The sequence below is a fragment of the Humulus lupulus genome, chromosome 2, assembly GCF_963169125.1.
Source record: "Humulus lupulus chromosome 2, drHumLupu1.1, whole genome shotgun sequence".
In the NCBI taxonomy this organism is placed as follows: domain Eukaryota; kingdom Viridiplantae; phylum Streptophyta; class Magnoliopsida; order Rosales; family Cannabaceae; genus Humulus; species Humulus lupulus.
Genome location: NC_084794.1, coordinates 93,730,249 through 93,756,098, shown reverse-complemented (window position 1 = coordinate 93,756,098; position 25,850 = coordinate 93,730,249). Strand labels below are relative to the sequence as shown.

The 25,850-nt window shown below is 39.8% G+C and overlaps 1 protein-coding gene across 1 annotated transcript; it reads right to left on the bottom strand.

Moving 5' to 3' along the window:
- Positions 1–16,034: 16,034 nt before the first annotated feature.
- On the bottom strand, positions 16,035–20,202 carry LOC133818236 (RCC1 domain-containing protein RUG3, mitochondrial). The gene is made up of 6 exons (XM_062250990.1): positions 18,905–20,202; positions 18,561–18,700; positions 17,987–18,181; positions 17,343–17,471; positions 17,066–17,221; positions 16,035–16,738 (listed from the first exon to the last, which is right to left on the bottom strand). Exons 1-6 carry the CDS (start codon positions 19,453–19,455, stop codon positions 16,545–16,547), a joined length of 1,365 nt encoding a protein of 454 aa, XP_062106974.1. The 5' UTR covers positions 19,456–20,202; the 3' UTR covers positions 16,035–16,544.
- Between the last annotated feature and the right edge of the window lie 5,648 nt (positions 20,203–25,850).

Sequence of the window (25,850 nt, the reverse complement as noted above, 5' to 3'; positions counted from 1 at the left end):
CATAACTTTAATATAAATTGGGGACTATTTAATTCATTATCTATAATGTTAATCATTTCGTACCAATACAAGATTATAGCTACATTAATGAATTAAGAATTTTCTGATATTTATCTAAATATTATTCAATAATAATAAACATTAATTATATATAAAAAAAATTCTTTTATAAATTTTATAAATAATTATCTACTTTCATTGTTTTAAGTGCCCAGCAGTTGATTGGTCTTATTTTTTGTGGTATTATGGAGAAAAGGTTGGATACTGAGTAAACTTAGAAGGTGTTTGCAAGCATCTCTTCAATTCAATATTTCTTTTTTCTTAATGGTGAGGTTGCAGGGCATATTGTTCTAGGGTGGACTACGTTATGGAGATTTACTCTTCCCCTTTTTGTTTCTACTTTGTGCAGAGAAATTTTCTACTCTTGTGCAAAGGGAAACTAACAATGGCCTCCTTATTGTGATTAATTGCGGTCGTAATGGTCCTTCTATCTCCAACCTTTTTTTTTTTTTGTAAATTATAACCTCTTTTTCTTTAAAGCTTCTATAGTGGCTTGGACACACTTCAAAGAAATTCTTCGTTGGTATAGTGAGGCTTCTGGACAATTAGTGAACCTTTCCAAATCAGTAGTGCGTTTCACTCCTAAAGCTCCTGATTGTGAGTGTGCTGCTATGACTACTATTCTTGCAATCAATGTTGTAGGCTACCACAAAAAACTTGGGACTACCTTGCTTTTCTTGAAAGAGTAATAAATAGTTGTATCATGCGAGCAGTAGAGAAGTAGTATTAAAGACAGTTGGTTGTCCATTCCAACTTACTCTATGAATCCTTTTTGGCTTCCTATGTCCGTTATTCATGAAATCCACAAGCTTTGTGCTCATTTTTGGTGGGGGTGGAAATGATGTTAAGAAGAAGTTACATTGGTGTACTTGGGATATAGTAGCAAAGATCCAAAAGGCCAACATAAAAACCCATATATGAAGGGAAGTTTACAAAATTACTTTAAGATTTAAAAAAATATACTAAAAATACGAAAATTGGAAAAAAATTACAAAAATATAGAAGGGCATAAGCATAAATACAGAGGTTTTTTTTGTAAACAAAATTTATAAATTTATAACAATTGTAACTGTACGTTACAATTTTGTAAACAACATTTATAGACTAAATATAAAATTGTAACAAATAGTAATAGAACTGTTACAAACTGTTATACTTGTTTTTGTAATTTTTGTAAAATTCCATATTTTTCAAATTATCTTAAAATTTATAATGCTATGTGTAATTTTTCCTATATGAAGAGTACAAAAGGTGACCCAAGAAAACATGTCCAAAAGCTCAATTCAAGTTAGGACATGAAGTGTTAAAGATTGAAAAGGAGGACAAAAGGAGGACAAAGCTTGGTTCTACCAAAGTAACGAGCAAAGTATTGAGAAAACCGAGATAAAAAGATTGATAGCAACCTCGACACCTCATAAACAAATAACCGAGAAGAACAAAGGCTACATTAACCTCTACCATGGCATCACTTGAATACAGATTAAATAACACATTTTTACTTCGATATCGACACCACATAACACTGATCGAAAAACTCAACCTCGTCATCCAATTATTGAATTCCAACCGGCTAAAATAGCAAAGGCTGGAAAGTTATTCTAGTCAAGTAAGTAAAAGTATTAGAATAAAGGAAGATATGACCTGATAGATATTTAACTATATTTAAACTTGTCCATCATACTTCAAAGAGAAGTGGAGCCCAAGTTTATACATCGTTATAAATATAAGCCCCAACCCGTAGAAAAGGGGCATGGTATCAGGTCTCTCAACGTACAAAAGCAAATGGGATATTTCATGCTTTATGCATGATAATATACCATATTTATAAAATATGACAAAATTATTAAGCATCATAAAAATAGGTTTTTTGTAATATCTTGGCCCTCTCATTAACAACTCTTTTTTCTCTCTCAAACTATCTTTCACACTCTTTCTCTCTACTGTGACAGTACCACCACCACCACCACCATTGAAGCTCTTTTTTTCTCTAACAAATCGGCTCTCTCATTTATCTTTGTGATCTCTACCCATGACCATTAGAACCATTGAAGACCAATTGAAGCACCCACGGCCATTAACACCACCATTGAAGCACCAACGGAAGAACTTATCAAAATTTTGTATTCTACATCAAAAAATTTAGATTTTATATATTCTAAACTTGTAGATTTCGAAAAAAAAATACTAAAATTTAAAAAAAAAAAAAAAAAAGTTACGCATCACCAAATTTTAGCTCAGAGCATCGTAGATGCATCGCAATTGCATCATTTTTGCCCAAAAATCATATTTTCAATGCACTATCGCACCAGCATTGTTACACATCACTAGACATCGTTTTTTTGCCTAAAAATCATTTTTTTCAATGCACCATCGCAACGGCATCGCACTAGCATCGTTAGGCATAGTTTTTTTTGGCCTAAAATCATATTTTCAATGCACCATCCCACCAGCATCGCTAGGCATCATTGTTTTGACAATGCTAATGCAATGGTGCTTGAAAACATGGTTTGCATGCCAAAAATGATGCCTAGCAATGTTGGTGCGATGTCGTTGCGATGGTGCATTGAAAATATTGTTTTTAGGGAGAAAAAAAAAACGATGTCTTGTGATGTGTAACGATGCTAGTGCGATGTCATTCCGATGGTACATTGAAAACATGGTTTTTGGCCAAAAGACGATGTCTAAAGATGCAATTGCGATGCATCTGCGATGTTCTAAGCTAAAATTTGATGAAAACTTTGGTGATGCTTAACTTTTCACTCATATGTCACTTTCAAATGATTCTTTTTTAATTTTAGTATTTTTTTTCCAGATCTACAAGTTTAAGTATATAAAACCTTAAATTTTGGATGTAGAACACAAAATTTTGATGAGATTTTCAATGGGTGCTTCAATGGTGGTGTTAATGGTCGTGGGTGCTTCAATGGGTCTTCAATGATTCTAATGGTCATGAGTAGTGATCACAAAGAGAAATGAGAGAGCTGATTTGTGAGAGAAAAAAAGAGCTCCAATGGTGGTGGTGGCGGTGTCGTCATAGTAGAGAAAGAATGTGTTGTACCCTAAAATTACGAACTCAACGATCTAGCTCAAGGTAAAGTTGGCGCGAAATAAACAGAGACAAGACTTCATAAATGTTTATTTAACTCCGGACATAACAACTCAAGGTTGTGTCATTCAGTCCGGAACAACCTAGGATCTTCTAGATCGTCAGAGAGCCAAATGATAGAGATTGAGGCACCCAGCATTCAGATCTCTTGACTCAGGCTCGGGCATTATTTAAGACAAACCATCATGTTCCATTCATGTCCAACTCGAGATTGGCATCTAGCCCGAATAAGAGAATCCCTATAGACTCTGATACCTATTATGCGCAATAACTACACACAGTTGTTATATATGTTTATAGATTGATGTAAAACGACAATAGGCTTTATTAAGATATTTAAATGCCCATTAACTTGGGAATTTGCCCAATATTGTACGTTGTAATTTATATTACAGTTACCCAATATTGTCCGCCATTTTTTCCCTATAAATACAAAGGGAATGGATTGAAAAAAGGACTGACATTCTGTATGCAAAAGCAATGCCAAAATTGCTTTAAACAATTTTGTCTAAAAGTTCATAAACAAATCAATAACATTGACTCGTGGCCTAGGTTGATTTTAACCACTGAACCACTTAAGTTGTGGGTGTTTTTATATTCTTATAAATTCAGTTTACAAAAATCTTAATCTCTCTATCTCGGATATGTAAATCCCTGTTGACGAAAAACTGTGTCAACAGATTGGTGCTTTCATTGAGAGAAGATTAAGCTTGAAATTTTGTACGATATCCAACCCAGCAATCATCATGGTGGTCACTCGTTCCATGCCCGACAATAAAATTGAGCAACCTGATGATCAGGGTGGTCACTGTACGACCATCCCCAATGGAGAAGGTACATCCGCACAACGTCGCCCTATAAAACAGTATGTGGATGATGCTGGAAGTTCGGCCTCACGCCCACTGAATCCCAATCTTGGGTACCTGACCGCCATTGAAATGGAGAATGCTCAGCTGAGGAGACACCTTGCCCAGGCTAACAGGCGAATAGATAAGGTCATAGCTCGACTACCTCCTTCTACAACCGATGAGAATGTCGGAAGGAGGCAAAGTGGGTCCCACAGATCTTGATCCCACTGAAATAATTGACCTAATATAAGTCATTCTGTCATAACAGTAACACCAAGCTTCGTGCCTTCAGAACGGACTCCCAGGAACAACCCTCCTAGTAATAATTGTAGGAATGGACAAACGACTCATACTCACAGAAATCGATCTGGCCATGCAAGGCGAGCTGATACCACATCGAGAAGGGTGGAGGTCCCCGCGAATCCACCAGCGCCTCAGCCAGCCACTCAGGTACCACATAATAACTTTGTGTTGTTGTCAAGTCGGGAAGTTGGAGTAGACAATGGGCGTGCTACTCTGGTCTGACCAGATGGGACACAGATTGCCTCACCGATAAGGCATCCTCCCTCACCTATTCATCATCCAACACCACCACGACCACAGAGGAATGCTCCAGTGCGCGGAAATGAAAGGGGACATTATATACCTGCAAAAGACACATATGGCCCCGCGATCTCGCGCTAATAATCCAGCTCCTCGACCTCAACCACGAGCAGTAAGCTTTGTGGGTGGTAGTTATTGGATGGAGAGTCATCGTGGGGGTTGTAACGCCCCACGTCACTATGGTTGCTTCCTCGAATGACGACTGGCCCTACAAACCAACACGAGTTTTTCCAACGTCCTTTGTCCTCACTCGCACGCTTCTTGGGAAAACTTCCCAGGAGGTCACCCATCTTGAGATTACTCCAGGTCAAGCACGCTTAACTTTGGAGTTCTCAAGTAATGGGCTACCAAAAGGAAGATGCATCTTGTTGGTATAGATGGTACCCATCAATCCATTTAATCCCTCTTCAACTGTGTAGTCTCATACCTACACAGTCTTAGAATCATCACACTTGACCTTCCCCAGGCGGTGTGGGATTGCACAGCTTTTTTACCCGATCTTTCCCCTTACGGATCACAGGATTCTGACTGTCACAGGGGCAGGACTGGGAATGCTCATGACGTGAATTCCTATAGACATGAAAGCAAACTAAGAAATTAGTTGAGCTCAGCTCAAAGCTTGCACTCCAATCCACCGTCCTACCTATATGATTAGCTAAACACGCAAAAGGACAGTCAACTCGTTATGACGATATGAGCTATACTCAGAACGGGGGAGATCTGTCTATCATGTGTGACAATGGGAATGTCCCGCCTAACCGAGCTCAAGCTTGGAGAGACAATAACCCAATAAACGATAGGAGCTAGTAACCAGCTCCCAAATAACCTAGAGACGAAGGATCCAACCCTCGAACAATTGACCCTAATGGAGGAGTAAATGAAGAGGCTTTTGTCTAGAAAAAACATACATGATTGCAATTCTGATGAGGAGCTCAAGTCTTTTGCTCCTCATATTGCAGCAGCTCCGTATCCCATTGGTTTCAGGATGCCAGCTATGCCCACATATAACGGAACCACTGATCAGTCACCCCACATTGGGACCTTCAACACTCTGATGATGGCCCACAGCGTGAGCCTCAACCTGCAGTGTGTTCTATTCCCAGCTACATTAACCAGACTAGCCAAGATGTGGTTCAACAAGTATAAGAAACACTCAATCACCTCTTGGAAAAAGTTGTCCTCTGAGTTCAAGAGACAGTTCCAAGCTTCCAAAGAGGTTCGAGTGGAGGCTGACTCACTGGCCAACATTAAGCAATAGCCCGATGAGTCCCTAAAGGCCTACCTCAACCAATTTAATAATGTGCCCAAGCTAGAGACGATGATGACAGTGCCAAACTCATGGCCATGAGAACAAGAATCACTATAGGAGGATATTTATGGAAGGAGCTCCAAAAGAAAGGAGTTAAAAGTGTAGATAAATTATTGGCTCGAGTGTAAGATTGGATAAACCTAGAAGAGGCAGAATCTGTTATCGCAGGAACCAGCCAGACCCTCGTTCAGCTTGCTAGAGTGGTGGCAGATGTTGCAGCTACGACTCAACCCGCTACCCAGAATAACCAAGCGGGGGGTAATAAACGAAAAGGGAATAGTGAGGGTAACCAGATCGGGTCCAAGAAAAATAAGCACAAGGATAAATATACTTCCATCTACACCGCCTATACTAATTTTACAGAAACGTGATAGCGTATTTATTAAGCTAATTCTACTCGCCTTCCATGGAAGAAGCCCGAGCCCATGACGCATCAAAGAGCAAAGAGAGACCCAGCTAAATTCTGCCGATACCACAATGATATTGGCCACAACACAGATGATTGTCTTCAATTAAAAGATGAGATTGAGACTCTCATTTGGGCTAGATCCTTAGCCCAATACGCTCGGAACAGGGTAGCTCCTAATCAACAGGTGGGGCAGAACCCTCAGCCGGCTCTGGATAACTAGGTCATTCCAGCACAATCAGCTCAAGGAAATTAGATCATCCCTCCCCATGTTGAAGGAAGGGACGTAGCCACCATTGCAGGCAGGCCTCATATGGCAAGAACAAGTAGTGGGGCCCATAAGAGATATATTCAGGAGCTAAAAATGCATGATGGCACCGAGTTCGTCTCGAAGCATAGGTTATCTAAAAAACAAATATTGGATAAACAACCAATCATTTTTACCGAAGAAGACACTAGTCATGTCCAAGTCCCTCATAATGATCCGCTGGTGATAACTATTCAGCTTGATAACCAGAGGGTGCGCCGAATACTAATTGACAATGGGAGCTCTGTGAATGTGCTATTTAGGTCCACTCTTGAAAAGATGGGACTATCTATAGCCGATCTCAAGGCGACCTCTATAACCCTCTATGGATTTTCAGGATAAGGGATGGCAGCCATAGGAACAATTGAGCTCATAGTAATTAACTGTCCGGCAGCCTACAATGCAATATTGGAGAGACATGCGCTGATGGCGTTTGAAGCTATAACTTCAGTTCACCATTTGGCCATGAAATTCCTCTTGTCCTCAGGGATATGCACCGTGAGGGGAGATCAAACCCCTGCCAGGGAATGCTATAACATTGCCATGAAGGGAAAATCGTTACCCGGGTAGCAAGACATGGTAATAACCAAGGAGAATGAGGAACCTTGGGCAATGCTAGTTGCCAGAGAGGTGGAAGAACCTCAGGAAGTCAGAAATGAGGTTGCCCAACCCGAAGAAATTGATCCGAGATTAGGCGAAGACAGATACTCACTGCCAGGGAATGTTATAGCATTTCCATGAAGGAAAAATCACAACCCGGGCAGCAAGTCATGGTAATAACCGAGGAGAATGAGGAACCTTGGGCAATGGTAGTTGCCATAGAGGTGGAAGAACCTCAGGAAGTCGAAAATGAGGTCGCCCAACCCGAAGAAATTGATCTGAGATTAGGCGAAGACAGATTAGAGCTCTAGACTTTAGAGGAGCTATAGGAAATCACCATCAACCTAGAAGTACCTTCGAAAGTAGTAAAGGTTACCTTCAAAAATCTCGGATCCGAAAGAAAGAAGGAATTGGTCAAGTTTTTAAGAAGAAATCTTGACGTCTTTGCCTGGTCGCATGATGACATGGTAGAAATTAGTCCAAGCACGATGACGCGCACATTAAACCTGGACAAAAACATGCATGCGAAGGCACAAAAACGTAAGTTGTTGGGAAAAGAGCAAGGAGAAGCTCTGGAGGAAGAGATAGCTCGTTTATTGAAGTACGGGTTCATCAGGAAGGCTAAATATCTGACCTGGATAGCCAACCCTGTTTTGGTCCCGAAGCCCAACAAAAAGTGGAGGACCTGCATTGATTTCTCCAACCTCAACAAGGCATGTCCTAAAGACTGTTTCCCATTACCGAGAATAGATCAGCTAGTTGATGCCATAGCCGGCCATGAGCTCATGTCCTTCATGGACGCATATTCTGGATATAACCAGATTGCGATGAACCCTGCGGACCAAGAGCACACCAGCTTCATGAGCGAACATAACGTATACTGCTACAAGGTCATGCCATTAGGGCTAAAGAATGATGGTGCAACATATCAAAGGTTGGTCAATAAGATGTTCGTTAACCAGTTCGGGAAAAACATAGAGGTGTATGTTGATGACATGCTTGTCAAGTCAAATACTACCAATAACCATGTATCTGATCTGGAAGAATATTTTGGCGTGCTGAGAAAATACAATATGAAGTTGAACCCCCAGAAATGTACATTTGGGGTTTCATCAAGGAAGTTCTTAGGCTTCATAGTCAACGCAAGGGGAATCGAAGTGAATCCCGAGAAGATCAGATGCTACTGGAAATGTGTTCACCAAGGTCGCGAAAAGATGTATAGAGCTTAACTGGAAAGGTCGCTGCCTTGAACTGATTCGTATCAAAGTCCATGGAAAAATGTCTTCCCTTCTACAACTTACTTAGGGAGATAGACAGTTTAAATGGATAGAAGAATGCGAACAGTCATTTCAGAATCTGAAGAATCATTTGGTTGAGCCCCCCGTGTTATCAAAACCAGTTGCTGGGGAATGTTTATACTTATACCTAGCCGTAATAGAAAACGCAGTCAGCGTTGTGTTAGTCTGAGAGGAAAACCAAACATAGAAACCAATGTATTATGTGAGCAAGAGGCTTCTGGGAGCTAAATCCAGATATCCTCTAATTGAAAACTCGCATTCTATTTGATCCTGGCCTCGAGAAAACTAAGGTCATATTTCCAGTCCCACACTGTACACATCTTAACCGACCTTTGAGACAGGTCTTGCAAAAACCTAAGACATCAGGATGTTTGTTAAAGTGGGCTATCGAAATCAATCAGTTCGAGATATTATACAAACCACGAACAACAATCAAAGGTCAAGCACTCGCTGACTTCATGGCTAAATGTATAAGGTTCCAAGACGAACCAATGAGAGAACCTATACAAGAGCTGTGGAAACTCTTCGTTGATAGATCGTCAAATGAGAACGAGTCTGGAGCTGGAATAATTTTAATTTCACCCGAAGGACATCGCTTCCATATGGCTCTCAGACTTGGTTTCGAGCTTCCAACAACGAAGCGGAGTACAAGGCATTATTGGCTGGAGTTCGGGTAGCAAAAGAGCTTAAAGCAAGAGCACTTCAATGCTTTACCAATTTTCAGCTCGTGGTTAATCAATTGTTAGGGGAATACCAAGCTCGAGGAATCAAAATGGCAGCTTATCTAGCTAAGGTTAAAGGTGAACTGTCAAAATTTGAGTTTTATTCCATCAAACAGGTCCCCGCAAGCAGAATACAAATGCAGATGCTTTAGCCCGACTCACCTCAACCAAAGAGGCAGACACATTAAATGAGGTCGCCATAGAATTCTTAGATAAAGCAAGCATCAATGAAGGGCCAGTTGAGGTTGGAATGATTTGCGAAGAACCGATTTGGATAACTCCCATAGTTGAATACCTTACGACTGGAAAATTTCCAAAAGATCGAAAGAATGCACGAAAGTTGTTGTGTCAGGTCTCGCGGTATGTTATGGTCGACGAAATTCTCTATAGGCGAGGTCATTCTTTACCCCTCCTAATGTGTGTTTTACCCGAGGAAGCACAGGCTATCCTCCGAGAAATCCACGAAGGATTTTGTGGAGACCATGCTGGGGGGAAAAACTTGGCTCTAAAGGTACTAAGGCAAGGTTATTATTGGCCCACGGTGAAAAAGGACTCGGCCTCATATGTCCTCAAGTGTGACAAATGCCAACGTTTTTCCACCATTGCTCGAGTTGCGCCCATAGAGTTAACCATGATCTCCTCACCCTGGCCATTTGCTATATGGGGTTGACTTAATCGGCTCGTTGCCTACTGGAAAAGGAGGAGTTCGCTACGCATTTGTCGCAATCGACTATTTAACCAAGTGGGTTGATGCCGTGCCTCTGGCGACTATAACCTCGAAAAGAGTGCTAGATTTCGTCATGAAAAACATCGTATGTCGTTTTGGACTCCCAAAGAAGATTGTGTCTGATAACGGAACTCAATTTGACAACGACCTATTCACAACCTTTTGAGAGAAATACGGCATAATGAAGAGTTTCTCTTCCGTAGCATACCCTCAAGCTAATGGACAGGTCAAGGCAGTAAATGTAATGCCCCAAATTTCCTAATAAGGTTTAGGACCTTGATTAAGTGGCCGAGAGGGTCATAATTAATTTATTATGTAATTAAATGATTATATGCATGTTTAGGTGTATTAAATATGCATGTGAACCCATTTCTGATTAATTGGGTAATTTTCATATTTTGGGCATATTTTTCATATATGTGGCATGTGTGTGGTGCTTCATTATTATTTGGTTATGCTAGGGTTACTCAGCATGAGACGATCCTAGGAGATAAGCTAGTGGAAAAGTCACAACGGGATTTATACTTGATTCGGAGTGAGTCAATGTGTATTTAGCACATTACCGGGTTATTGGGTAATGGGAATAAGTATTTGATGATAAATTGGGAGTTAATAAGATCAAGGGGAAATTCTAGAAGTTTGGACTATTTTACCCCCGGGGGTGTTTTCGGGACCCCGAGCATTAGGATTTGTTTGAGGCTACTTAAGCTTGAAGTAACCTGTTAAGAAATAAAAAGAACGTTCTCTCTCCTTCAAAGTTCCATTTTCGTCTCCTGATCGCATTTGCGAAGGAAACTTGAGTTCTAGGACTCGGATTCAAGCGAGGATCAAGGCATAGCGATTCTAGGGAAGATTAGAAGCTTATTAGCCGGAGGATTTAGTTGGGAAACGACATAATCGAAGGTAATCCAAACTTTTAGTTCTAAGATTTTTAAAGTTTTTAAGCTTGGATTGGAGTTTGTGTTTTGATGAGTTTTTGGATGAATTGAAGCTTGGGTTTTGTTGATTTTGGATCATGGGGATGTTTGGGAACTTTGATTTTGGAAATGGAGATGTTTGGGTAGGTTTTTGGAAGGTTTTAAAATGTTAAAAACGAGGTTTTTAGGCTGGTTCGAGGTTGGGTCTCAGCCCTGTTCTAAGGCGCAGTGGCCCAAGCTTGCAGAAGGAGGAGGCAGGCTTTGTCTGGGGGCGAGCCGAGGCATGGTGTTTGGAGGGCCACGACGCTTAAGGGAAAATTTTGCCATATTTGGTTTTAGTCGTGGGAACTTAACTCTAAGGGTCTAGGATCGATCCTACTATCCAGTTGAGTGGGATTCGATGTCCTGGAGGCTTGGGTTGGGTTTGGAAGTATTTATTTACTCATTTTGATGAGATTTTATATTATGGTTGTGACTAGGTTATCGCTAGGGGCTTGGAATCAGGATCGTGCTTGTGGCTTGTTTATTGGTAACCTGTGCTTGGACCAGAGGTAAGAAAACTGCAGCCAGCATGTGATGCACGAGAAACATGTGGTTAGGGCATGCCATGAATGTTGAATATGAGATTGATCAGAGCTTGAGTCTCTGTGTTTGTGCATGATCCTAATTATGCTAGCAATTGTTAAGTAAGCATGCTGAATGCCCTACATTTGGATATTTGACATATGATATATGCCTGGAAGCATTACTTACTTGTGTGTGGCACTGACTTACTAGTCAAAATCGACAATGGTGTCAGTATTGACTATGAAGCTGTGACTTACTAGTCAAGTTCGACAGTAGTACTGAGCACTGGTCGTGTGTTATTGACCTATGAGTCAAGAGCGTCATAAACGCAGAGCCGAAAAGATTAGATCTAATCGACAACTGCATTGAATGACTTATCATGAGCATTAATGTCGGCCTGACCTCAAGGTCGATGAAAACTAAAAGTGCTTGTCTAGTTCTATGACTAGTTACTCAGAGCTAGGGCCAAAAGGTCCAGGTGACCACATCGTCACATGGCTAAGGGTACGGAACCCACAGTAGTGACTCCATGGTCACTCATTTGGTTCATGTTAGTGACTTGCTTATCAGTCACTCATCTCAGGGTGTAGATCCCATGTTAGTGACTTGCTTATCAGTCACTCATCTAAGGGTGCAGATCCCATGTTAGTGACTTTGATTAGGGCTATAAGCTGGTGTGCTCTTGAGCTGGGGGATTTGGTGCTCCGAATGGTATTTATGGCTAACAAAGATCCTAAAGACAGTGTATTGGGACCGAACTGGGAAGGACCCTATCAGATCGTGGAGATCTTACAGGAAGGAATCCTCAAACTAGCTTGGTTAAGTGGAGAATTGGTTCCACGAACTTGGAACACTCTACATCTTAAAAAGTATTATCAGTAATAGGACGTCTTTGTTAGAGTTAATGTGTTTTGTTCTTTGTAAGGCTTATTTATAAAAGACATTTCATTTTGTTTGAATTTGAATAATAAAGGGTTGCTATGTATTTTAAACGTGGTACCAATTTTTTCACTTTATTCTTGTAATTCAGCGTGAGTTGATTATGTAAAAGCGATCTAGAATATTTATAAATTTTGATCGCTTGTGGGGAATATTACTCTCGAAAAGTCTTTGAGACATTCGAAAAATTTAGGCTAAATTTTTTTCAACTTAGAATTTGGAAAATTGATTACTCTACGACTTCGTAAAGCTTAAGTTTTCAAAGAAATTATGAATACGAACTAAGTTAATAAAATCCAAAGCATAACCAAAATCCTAGAATTTAACTAGATATAAAAATCCTGGAACTAAACCAGGCCCAAGGCTTGATCCCTAACAGGTATACGCAAATAGCCAATCAAACTCTTGGAAATAACCAGGTCATCGACTAGAAATTAACTGGGCCAGCCATTAGGCAACAATACCTCAATCTAAAATTGCCCCTATAACTATTTGGATGTATAAGGACTTTGAAGGTTCACAAACATAAATACTTGATAGAAAAGGGGGTAAACAAAAGATTATAGATATACCAAAATATGTTTATTATATTGAGGGTAAAAATAACCTCGAGTTAAAAACCCAAGGGCAATTGTCTTGGCCTAAAAGGCCCACATACAAAGGGCTCTAGGTGCCCAAAGAAAGAAAATAGATATATATATATAAAAGAGGTCCCCCTTTCATCCCTGAGCTCTGGTGACTTGCTCCCGAGATGACACAACTTCCTCCTCAGCGCCTACTATAGCTCCAGAAGCCTCGATTGTATCCGCAGGCTCCTTCGATAACCAGTCCTAGAACTTGGCGAGGTAGCGCCCCCAAAGTTCTGCGTCCAGGAATGAGAAATCTCCTTCTTGGTTGTACACCGGGCACTGATAGAACATTTCTTCCATAGATCTCTCAACTTCAGCAACGTCCTCCTTGGCTTTGGCTTTGGCTTTGACCTTCGCAAGCTTCTGCTTGAGATTGTCGACCTCCGCAAGCTTCTGCTTAAGATTTTTGACCTCAAGCTGAAGCTAGTCTCGCCACTGGATTACCTCCAAGACTTGCACTTTGGCAATTCGCTCATTCTCCTGTGAGGTCTTCAGGGCATTGTTGGCCTCGTCCAAGGCCGCCTTCATGGCATTGGCTTCGTCCAAGGCGACCTTCGCCTCCCCCAGGGCGGCCATGGCCTTGTCAACCTCAACTCGAACCCGAGCAATGCCACGGATCACTGCTACTTCTGGGCAGAGCTGGCACCCTTGTCTTTCGCAAGAGACCATGTGGCGGCTCCAGCTCCGGGAGTGGTTTTCTTCAAAACCCTCTGCCTCTTTATGTTTGGTTAGGTTTTGAAAGCTTCCTTCAGATTCATGTCTTCGTCTGCAAAAGAGCGAGCAGAAGAGTCAAACCCAATGAATGATTAGTCAAGATAACACAAAGTAAAGAGTAACAGAACAAGAACCATACCCTCTTAACTAGAGGAGGAAACTACTATGATCAGTTTTGGGTTATGGACTAGGAAACTACTATGATCAGTTCAGTTCTAACTCTTGGATTATCGGAGGAGGGAAGATTCTAGCATTACTACATTGTGGGACCTCCGGGGTTCGGGCTCTTCATCTGGACTAGACTCTCGGCCTGCCTAATACCTGGAGTAAATGTACCATGACGCAGGGAAGGCCATGACAAGAGGTTTGTATTATACTGTTCAAAAATAGTGAACCTAAAATGCAAGGTATTATCTACCATTACAGTACATCTAGGGTAGCCATAATCATGGCGTAAGACTAGCTGGTCAACACACTGGAGTAAGATCACATCTAGGTCCGGATCAACCGAATGTCAGCTCACAAGCTGACTCGGATTGAATCGAACTAGCCTAAAACTAGTACTAACCCAGTTTGTTTCTCTATATGGATTACCTTGGCTGGAGGTGCCAACTGTTGCCCCCGATTCACCAACGGTGCGAGCTCTTCTTCTTCCTTAACCTCCTCAACAATTGAGGAGAGCTCATAGCGAGGAGGGAGCTCCGAGAGAGGACCTCGAGGCCTGATGGACAGTGTCTGATCCTTTCTGATCAGCTTACAAGCCACCATGGTGGTGTCATTCACCACCACCCTGAACTCTTTCTCCTTGGAAAGAGCAATGACCAGAGTCTGGTATTGACCTTCGAGGGTCTCAGACCGCTCCGTTCTCTTGTATATAGCTGCACAAGGTAACACTCTATCATAATAAGTTTTAACTTGGTTAAGATAAAGAACTCGAGTGTAGAGTTCAAAAAGCTAAGAAACTTACAAGGATTGTTGAAGTATCGATGAGTGTAGTTCTTGAACCTGTTTGACATAAAGAATTGGTCTTGATAGTCATTGGGGTGGCTGGGGAGGTCGATGACGCTGGCAGATTTAGGAAACCGGGTGAGGTAGTAGAAACTGTCACCTTGGGTTTTAATGTCTGGGTTGGCTTTTAGACAGAAAAAATGTATAATGTCCTTAGGAGTGGGGACCTCCCACTCATTCTTGAGGAATAAATATTTTAACCCTGCAAGGAGGCGATATGAATTCGGGGGGAGCTAGAATGGAGCGAGCTCGACGTAGTTCAGGAAGTCTACAAAGTACTGGTCTAGTGGGAGGAAGACACCTACTTTCATATGCTCATCACACCAGGCCCCAAAGTCATCTTCCAACAGCGCACAACTTCATTCGCCTTCAAAAGGAGGTCAAGCATAAAACTCGAGGGTAATCTCTATCCCGTGACTCAGCATAATCTTGTTGACCTTGTCCTAAGTTGTAATTCGAGACACGATCATCTCGACCTCAAAGAAGCTATCAGGTCTTACCTCAGCCTCCCTCTCCACCACTAGGCCGAAGTGGGGAATGGGGGACTCCGGGGCGACTTGTTTCTCCTTACCTCGAGAAGAGGAGCCTGTCACAGTCTTTTTCTTAGGGGCCATGACAAAGATTTTAGTTCGCCTGATTACAAAATGATCCATTAGAGGCGACCTAGGAATATAGCCTAACTCTAAAAGGGGAAGAAATGGCGACCTAAAGTTCTAAGGCTTCATTACTCGACCTAAGGCATCTTATGAGTCAAGAGTGGGCGTGGTGTCCTAGCGCGTGGTCTCACTCGCATCTCTAGTTCATGCACTCGAATCTCGGGAAGGTGCTAACATTTCGGGATTCACGTGTCAGACGCAGTGGTTTTGAAATGCAGTTTAATGCAAAATTGCCCTGACGAATTGTTAACAGAGTGTGAAAGATAGTTTGAGAGAGAGAGAGAGAAAAGAATTGTTAATGAGAGGAACACTCTATGGTCAAAATTTTACAAAAGACAAATTTTTGTGATGCCTAATAATTTTGTCATATCTTATAAATATGGTATATTATCATGAATAAAGCAAGCAAATTTGCCTTATACAAAAGGCATGGCATATCCATCTTTACAAAAATACATAGCCACGAAGAAAGAAAATCCTACATATAAAAGCAATTTATCTTATTCTTGGGTCCGGTTGATTGGTAATTGTTGGATTTAGCCCCCAACAACTACCCTCTTTGTATTGACTATTATTGTTGATGCCTAGTTAATGAGTTACCATTTCTATCCACAAAAATACAACAAAAAACAACTACCATGTTTATTTGTATGGGTAATAGTCCAATCTTAATAGTTCTTGGTTTATTTTATGTAGTTACATGGGTAGTAGTCCTTGTGGCCATATAAAACTCCTACACAAAGCGAGAAGTGTCCCAATTGAACCCAATTACATGTTCAGGAATTCCGACTTAGGTTTTGTATGAGGTTTTTCAAAGTTTTATTTTAAAGTTGTCTAGATACTAGCAGAATCGCAGAGTTGAGATTTTTTGAAAAAGCAAAAGTACTATGTGAAATCTTAGGGGATTTCCTATAAATATATCCCAAGACAAAACCTAGATCATTAGCTCCATGGTCGACATCTCACATGCTTAATCATGGTACTTCTCTGTCATCTTTGTGGCAATCATGGTGCAATTTCCATTCGCAATAGACAATGGTATCAAATCCCTCTTTGAGCTCTGTTTCCACAGATGGAATGTGCTCATAGAAATCATTGACCAGAAGCGATTTCATGACAGGATTATCTTCAAGCATCCAACCTTGACACCAGGCACATGGCATGGGATGCACCTACTGCAACAGATAGCACTCTGTGAGGACCCAACCCATCTTCCTCCATTAGAAATTTGACCATAACTGGACTTGGTTGCACCTCTGGCAATCCGGGAACTCCCAACTGTGAATCCTTGGAATTTCCCCACATAAACAACTGTCCATCATCTATCAAAAATGAAACAGAAGCTTCAGTGGTTACTATTACAGTTGTTAAAGAGAATGCCCAAGTTTTGTGCCAAAAATTAACACATCAAATCAAGCTATAATAGAAAATTATGAATGATTATCATTTAAAAGCTTTCTTTTTCACTGTAAGAATTGGTAAAGAAAGATAACTTATTCACACCCTAAGGTCTATTCTTTGACATGATTTCCAATATATATGCATACATATAAAAATTGATGAAGAACAATAGATATTGCTGCATTTTCTCCTTGCATTGTCAAAGACCTGCAGAAAATAGGCTAACAGAGAGACATAAATCAGCTCACCTGTGATAGCTGCAGAAGAGGAACCTCCACAAGCAATATAGACAACACGCTCATCAGCTAATGCCTCAATCACTTCAGGTGTTTTACAAATTGTTATAGAAGAATGTCCCAATTGACCATGTCCACCATGACCCCACGACAGTACCTTTCCATCGTCTTCATTTTATAGTATCAAGAATGAAACACAAAGATCTAAGAATTAGGGTAACTTCAAAAGAATACCTGAACACACAAGACATATAAACCTCCTATATAGCTGCTTTTGCATTCACAGTACCAGTTAAAGCAAGAGAGTGATATCCACCACTAGCTATCTGTATGATGCGAACATCTTCAAGACTTATAATTGGATTTGGCTTCCAACCACCAATGTTATCACCTCTTCCAAGTTCGTAGTTAGAGTTTGCTGAGGAAAAAAAATATCAAATTAAACCTAATCAGTAATTGTTGGCTTTAAACAAACTGACAAAAGTAGATAGAACCTTTGCTAGTCTCAGTATAACAGACGGAAAAACCTGTCCAGAGCTAACCCAATAAGCCCCCCATAGTTTAGCACCAAATAGTAATATTCTCTGTTTGTCTCAAGACGTCCATGATTCATTAGTAAAATCACCCTGAGTTTAATCTCCTTGTGGTTATCTTCAAACTCTAGATCCTTAACCAAAACCATTGAATCCCTTTTCTTTTTTGTATGATGATTATTAGATTTATATTTCGCATCACCAAGGATAATTTTATTTTTCACTATTTTCCATCACCTTGATGTTGAAGATCTTATGTCCATAACACGTTAAATTGCTCTATTAATGTTCAAGTTCACTAATCCCAGAAGATAAAAAAAAAAGATCGACTTCATAGAGGGGAAGGACGAATGAAAACAAATTTAAGACAAAAAAAAAAAAAAAAAGTTGATGCCCACACCTCCCCAGTTCCAAATTTTTCCGTCTTCAGTAAGTGCCATTGTGAAAAATCCCCCACAAGAAACAGCAGCCACAGGCACAGGTAATAAGTTCACTTTGGAAGGAACGCTATATCCACCACCCTCATTTGGACCACGATTTGGACCAAGTCCCAATCTACCATCTCCTTCATCACGGCCCCAAATATACAACTCACCTACATTCCAAGAAGTAAACACCAATACAAAAATTAAACTGATTGGATAAGAAGACGTTTAGAATCTTAAGGAAACACATGCAAGAAAGATTGAGTGAAAGCATGAATTAAACCACGCTTGGACTATAATTTAAAAAAATAATCATAATAATATGAAGAACGTGTTTGCTTTCTCATTCAGTTCTAGTCCACTAGACTGTTGCACGATTCCATACTCCCCTCTCTAAATTCCGACACAGTTCATTTCTGTATACTCATTTTCCCTGCTACAACTCTTTCTTAAAACGAGCAAAACTACAGAAGAACTTTGTAGATTCTTCTAAATTTTTTAAATTGAATGATTTTAAAGATGCCATTAAGGATAAACTTTTGCGCACACCTGATTCTGTAATGGCAGCAGTGTGAGTACCACTAGTCGCAATATGGCGTATTTTTCCACTCCATGAACCTTCCACCAATCTAGGCAACAGTTCTCTAGTATAAACAGAGTGCCCAAGTGCACCAAAACCACCATAACCCCTGCAAACTTCATTTTTAATGATAAAACCATAACCTTATGTGAACCAAAAAATAAAACATCTTCAAATCCAATGATAGCATAACAATAAGTAACACATGCATATATTAGACAGGAGAAAATCACTACGTTAGTTTATACATGATTTGATATCAGAACAACCAAATGGGATATGCTCTTTTGAAATTAAGGAGTGGTATACTGACCAAGTGAATACCTGGCCGCCCGTGGTGAGAACGACGGAGTGGATTCCACCGAGGGCCACGGACCGTACGGTATCCAAATGGGGGTTCAGTGTGGGCACAAACGCAGGATTTTCATGGCCAAAGCCAAGTCGGCCACCATCGCCTTTGCCCCACATCCAGAGCTTGCCATCCACGACCAACGATGAGTGGAAGAGCCCACACGAAATGCCCACCTCCACCGGATTCCTACCCTCTTTATTACTGGGCCCCGATAATCGGCCCGGGGAGGGAGAGAAAGAAAAAGATGAGGGAACAAGAAGGTTAGCTACTGGAGTTGGGTAGAGCCGGATCTCCTCGATGCCACCGCCAAGCTGGCCGGAGGCTCCTCTGCCCCATGACAGAATTTGGAGGTGGGTGGCGGTGGTGGTGGTGACGGCGTCGTTTTGGAGTTCGATGGTTTCGGGTTTGTAGAGGAGTGGGACTTTGCGGTTGCTGGTAGAGAATGACGAAGAAATGTGACGAGTAAGGAAGTGGCTTGAAGAGAGCTGACGGCGTAGGCGGAGATACGACATCGTATCTCTGTTGCAGCTCCAATCGCTCTTTCGCGGTGTTTATATTTGAAGTCGGCGGCGCTGTGACGGGGCCATGAAATCTCCCACCAAAAAACAAAGGCATAGTAAATTCCACTTCTGGTCCTTAATTAAAGATAAATACAATTTAGATCTGCGAGTTATATTTTATCTCATTATAAACCCCTAATTTAGGAATTTTTTAATAGTATACCTAGGCTTCTCAATTTATTTACAAATATTACTTCACTTTTTTTTTACAGACATAATAAATGTGAATAATTTAAAATACATGTCACATTATTATGTACATTCCTTCTCTCAGGTGTTTGGTCACATAGCTACTGTAGTCCGGTGGTTTTCTCTTCCAACCCATGGAACATTTCCTTCTTCGGTGGTTTGCGTCTGGTTTTGGCTTCCCAGTCTATCGTTGGTGGCGTAGAGTGTCGCTAATGGTTTCAGGCTTATCCGGTTTCTCTTTGCGGTCTAGGGTTGACTGATTTGGGGAGCTGGGGGTTGGGTTAGGTGGTTGGGGTTTTGGATTAGCATCATGGCACGAGGAGTAGCGTGGTGTTGGGGCCTTGCAAGTTGTTTAGTTTGGTTGCTTTTTTATTTGTCTTATTTTGCATTGTTGGTTTGCTTTTTAGTTTATTTAGTTTTCTTAATAATAGTGTATATCACCCACTATCTCGCTACCTTTTTGTTGGGGCAAGTGCTTCCATGGCGAAGCTTTGCAATTTTGGCCAAGTTAAAGCTCAACGTGCCTATTTTGGACACCACTTATATGAAATTCTTTCAGATTTGGATCTAGATGTTATTCATGTGGATATTGATCATAATGTTTGGGATTTACTGGCATGCTACGTTGGCCTTCTTGGGGTTTGTGGATCGTTGTTTTCTTTTCAATAACGGTATTTTGATTGATTTTATTGCATGTTTGGTTTAACAGAATTGATGTTGGAATGGAATCACAAATTATATTTCCTTTGTTTGCTTTGGAGTTTTAACTTTTATGAATAACTTTCCAATAGAATTAAAGTTCCTTTAGATGGTGGAATTTGCATCCAAGTGTTGCATTCAAGCCTTTTTCTATATTTGGCAGTTTTATTCTCAGACATATATTATTATTATTATTATTATTGTTTATTTAAGATTTATCTTTATGTTAATACATTGAAAATTATTTTTAGTCCATTATATTCTAAATAATAATTTTAATATAAAAAATTAATTCAAAGTATCTAAAATATTAATATTATTTTCTTATGTATTTAAATAATAAATATATTTTTAATTTACTTCTATTTTGTATATTAAAAATAAATAAAGTAGGGACATTTTGGTCAATACATCACTTATTATATTCCATTCCAACACCAAACCAAACAAAAGATTCTGATTCCAAAACTAAACCAAACAACATAATAACATTCTCATTACCATTCTAATTCAATTCTATTGAACCAAATTCCACCTTAGGTCTTTAGCCATTATTGTTGTTGATATATATTTGATGGTGAACATTGTAAACGACTTAATATGCCAAAATTTTTTTTTTTTTTTGATAAAATGAGAATCTTTTATTAATGAGAAATGTTTGTTGGTAACTGGTTTACCATGTGCGTAGCGGAATGCATAGGGTGGTGTACCTAGGAATTTCAAAAAAAAAAATTATTTAACCACGCTTTAAATAACTGGATCCATTAACATGCGTACATTAATCAATGATATAGAGAAAGATAAGGAATTTAGAAGTTGTAGAACTATCAAGATTCCTCGCTATCTTTTTGTATCTCCTACGAACATCCAGTCCAAAGCAGCCTCCAAAATACTCAGATCAAGATCTTCCAAGATGTATATTTATACCTTAAGACTCGTCTGGGCACGTAGAGTAATGGTGGGAATTTTTGTGATTCACAAGATATTCTCAACACATGAGATCTTGGAATATTTCAGGTCTGAGACAATTTTCAGGGATAGAGAAAAACAATAAGATATAATTTTTCTCTAGTGAAAAGCTTAGAATTCTCTAGAAGAATCTCCTTTTTTGTTGTTGTGTGAACAGTTTTCTATTAGATAGATTTATAAAAGAATAATAAATTCAAAATATAAATTATAAACCAATTATTATATAATTAAATAAATAAATAAAAATATCCAAGACTTATTTTTGGAGGTTGTTACACGCCAACAATCACAGGGCACTGTGATTGGCGTGTAATACATGTCATTTTCAGGGCATGTGTCTTAACAAATTTTATTTATTTATTCAAAAATATCTAAACCTGATAACTAATCTTATTATATTAATTAATAAATCAATTTCAAATTAATTCAAACCAATTTTGAATTATTTTTTCACATTATTTAAATAAATAAAAATATTAATTTAAAATTCATTATTCTAATTATTTAAATGGCATTTTCAAAAATTAAAATTTTATTTAAAAATTAATTTCAAATTTTGAATTAATTAATTAATTTCAAAATTTAATATATTAATTAATTTCAAAAATTAATATATTAATTAATTTATTTATCTCAATTACATATTTGAACCTAAAGAACAAATTTCTTCCAAATAAGTCATTTTTCTGATTTTTCCCGGCTTCAACTCTTACCTTGAATAGTGTTGACAGAGCCATCTCGAGGACCTATGGACCTATAATTTCAAGCTCCAATAAATTTAGATTATTAATTAAAACTCCTTAATATAATAACCTTAATTTATTAATCTCAATATTATTCCACTAAAAATATAAGATTATACTCTTGCTATTATAGACATTTACTTATTGAGTACTTTTTAAATATAAAAAGTGTCCATTCATTTAATCATTACATACAATTCAATCATCTATTAATGGTTCATTATTAAAGTATGGATAAGATGTCATTTTACCTCTTTAAATATTTCTTGTTTCCTTAAGTACCATTAACTTTACTTGTGAAGGTTAATTCATAAATTGATTTATGAATTTGAGCTCAATAACATTTCAGTTCCAAAAGCTAACCCTTAAGAGAATCATTATTCAATTCCTCCCGAAAAGGTATAGATTCCATATATGTATATGTTGATGCTCATAATCTCATCAAGGGAAAGTGCAAGGTCGTCACCTGGGCGTACCCCCCCCCCCCATTTCGCATGGCCATCAGATTGGCGAGGCCCCCCTGATCTGCGAGACCACCCCGTCTCGCGAGGCTGCTGTTCCGCGAGGCCACCGAGTCGCGAGGCTACCCCGTCTCGCGAGGCCCCCCTGATCCGCGAGACCACCCCGTCTCGCGAGGCTGCTGTTCCGCGAGGCCACCAAGTCGCCTTCCGCGAGGCCACCGAGTCGCGAGGCTACCCCGTCTCGCGAGGCCCTCCTGATCCGCGAGACCACCCCGTCTCGCGAGGCCACGCAAGGTCCCAGATGGGCGAGGCCATCAGAGGGGCGAGGCCCTCCTGATCCGCGAGACCACCTCGTCTCGCGAGGTTGCCATTTCAGATGGCCATCAGATGGGCGAGGCCCTCCTGATCCGCGAGACCACCTCATCTCGCGAGGCTGCCGATCCGAGAGGCCATTGGGCCATTCCCACCATGCCCATGCGCGAGGCCACGCAAGGTCCCATGCGCGCACGCCCCGGGAGGTCCACTAGCCCACCATCGTCCCAGGAGGCCGACACCCCATGACTTGATGCGTATGGGCCCAAGACCCCTACTCAACGCCACGGCCAGTACGGAAACCAAAGATCCCCTTTTTCACACCTCGAAGTCCCTATGCTTAGGAGATCCAGTACAAGTCGAATGAGACATATTTGTACGACCAAGTACTAGGTACGGATACCAATGCCAGTGAGGTTGCTGGGGTAAGGATCATGGTCCGTACGTCTACGGCCATAGGTCAGAACCGACACCACTACCTCCTGCACCAATACACCTGCTACCACACCTCAGGAAGGGGTACAGACAAGTAGTGGAGACATCCCCCTGACACCTGCTCCTGTACGGGATGTACAACCACTACCACTGAAACCACACCCCTAATACAGTACGTTTGTACCACTTGGTCCCCTGGACCACTATGTACCTAAGGCCATTAGAGCCTACTATAAAATGAATTCCAAGGCCACCTGAAAGGGGGTTGGAAATTTTACTGGAGCAGAGGCATTAGTGTGAATGAGATACTGAATTCTCCATTGTTGTTATACCATTGTTCTTGAGTTATTGTTCAAGTTTTCATAACTTTTCAATTAGCGATTTTAATTTGATAATTTTTCCAACTTAACTTTGTTGACGAGTTCTTACCGTCAACAGTATATTATGTCCCCAGCTTTTCACATCATTGTGCCCAAAAAAACAAAATTAGCCTGATCATTTTGGAAAATCATAACAAGTGAATCAAATTACTCAAATGACATTAACAGAAGTTCATAATAACTTTAGGATTAAGATCAATTTGTATATGATCATCTTACTGATATGTTTAATTAATACATATAAAACAAACGGTATTTAGTTAAGTATTAATAACATCGGGTCCAGCTCATGTATAACCACATTATACAAAGTACCTCCACTAAGATGTCCTACTACATCAGTAATCTGAATCTAGATTACATGTATTCACAATACTAGTGAATCGTACTTATAGTATTTAATCTAAATATTCCATATAACTTTGTTTTAGTGCGAACTGTTTAAATTCGTTCCCTACAATCTTAATCCTCTCATACCAATACAAGATTATGTTGGAAGAGAGTGAGATTACACCACCACAATATTTAGAATCTACACAAAATTATGCTTGACAGAAACCAAAGAAAGATTGAGTTAGGTGATGCAAATCCTAGCTGTAGAACAATCTTCTTCAACCTTGGTGATCCTTCAAAACCCTTTTGAATCCACCACTTTGAACTTCTTCTTCTTCAATGTAAAAAAACATCCAAAGGCTTATACACGATTGCATCGCTATCCTAATTCTCTATTTCCTAGCCACCATTGATGCTTGAGGTATTTTCTAAGAGGAAATGGGAATTGGGATTAAACAAGTCTTATACTCACAAAGTCAAGCACTTTCTTTATGAGTTTCTTGGAGAAAACTTGATATTCTTGAAAGCTAGAGAGAGAGATTTGAGAGAGTGATTATTTCTTCCAAAACTCTACCAGGACCCTTTTATAGTGTAGACATCGTCGTTAGGTCTAACCATTAGGAGTAGAGATAAAGAACTCATCATTTGGAGCTTAAAACACGTGTTTGTACGGACACGTCAGGCGATACATCGCCTGCATGTAGGCAATGTATCACCTGCCAGGCGATATAATGCATGCTGGGGCTTTTGAGCCCCCTTGCATTCATGCGATGCAACGCCTCCAAGGAGGCGACGCATCGCCACCTCCTCTAACTTGTGACCCCTCCAATGGTCCTAAAATTGCTCTAAATACTACCAAAATATTTTAGGATCCTTAGATACCTCCATGTATCACTTTGGACCCAAAAATACAGTTTTAACTGCCTACAATTGAAACTCAAATTTTACATCTACACTATGTGATATTCACTAAGTTTTTTATACCTAGCTTGTATAACAACATTTATCATTTGTATTTTACCAATCATAACATTCCCCCACTTTGTTAAATACAAGTCTCAACCTCTAGCTCAAACATTTTTGGTGCCTAAAGTAAAGTGTCTTTCGAATTGAACTTTACCTTAGTGAAAATACCACAAAGTCTTATTTAAATCATTAGTAGCTTAAAAGCTTGAACCAAGTATTCCTTATGATGAAATCGGCGATACCTGACACACCTCCACTAGATCTTTTGTTTTCCCACTTTCTCGCTTAGCACTCATATGGCCATGTGCTCATCCTTTCATGAACTTTCCTAGGAGAAACTCCAACTCCCGTGAGGTGGCACCACCTCTAATTTCACATAGGTGAAGTTCTTACAACATATTTGCTATCTTTATAGATGCTTGTTGTACTCAACTGAACTTCATTAAAAGTCATTGGTTTAACCCTTACTCGGTAGCAACCAACACTAACCATTTTGGATGGAACTTACCAAATTTTTAGTGTTGAATCCATTAACTTATCAATGACTTGTTCTTACCCATTGAACTCTTTCTCTTGTTGTTCACAAGTTTGTAGTTGGGTTGCCGTCATTAGTGAGTCTTTTATTCTAGGAGTTTCAGTCTCATCCCTTTTCTAAGCGGAACTTACTAACCTTTTCGCAAAAGGTTTTGTAAATGGATCCGCTAAGTTCTCACTTATCTTAACATATAAGATTGATATGATTCCATCTTGAATCAATTCTCTCACATACTCATGCCTTATACTTATATGTCCAGACTTTCATTATATATGTGGTTATAGGCTTTAGCTAATGTGACATAACTAACACAATGTATCGAGAT

Coding starts and splice junctions, on each gene's coding strand:
- LOC133818236 (XM_062250990.1), bottom strand. CDS start 19,455: ATGTCGTATCTCCGCCTACGCCGTCAGCTCTCTTCAAGCCACTTCCTT. Junction 18,701..18,904: donor GGCGGCCAGGTATTCACTTG/GTCAGTATACCA, acceptor TGAAGTTTGCAG/GGGTTATGGTGGTTTTGGTG. Junction 17,222..17,342: donor TCACTCTCTTGCTTTAACTG/GTACTGTGAATG, acceptor TATAAAATGAAG/ACGATGGAAAGGTACTGTCG.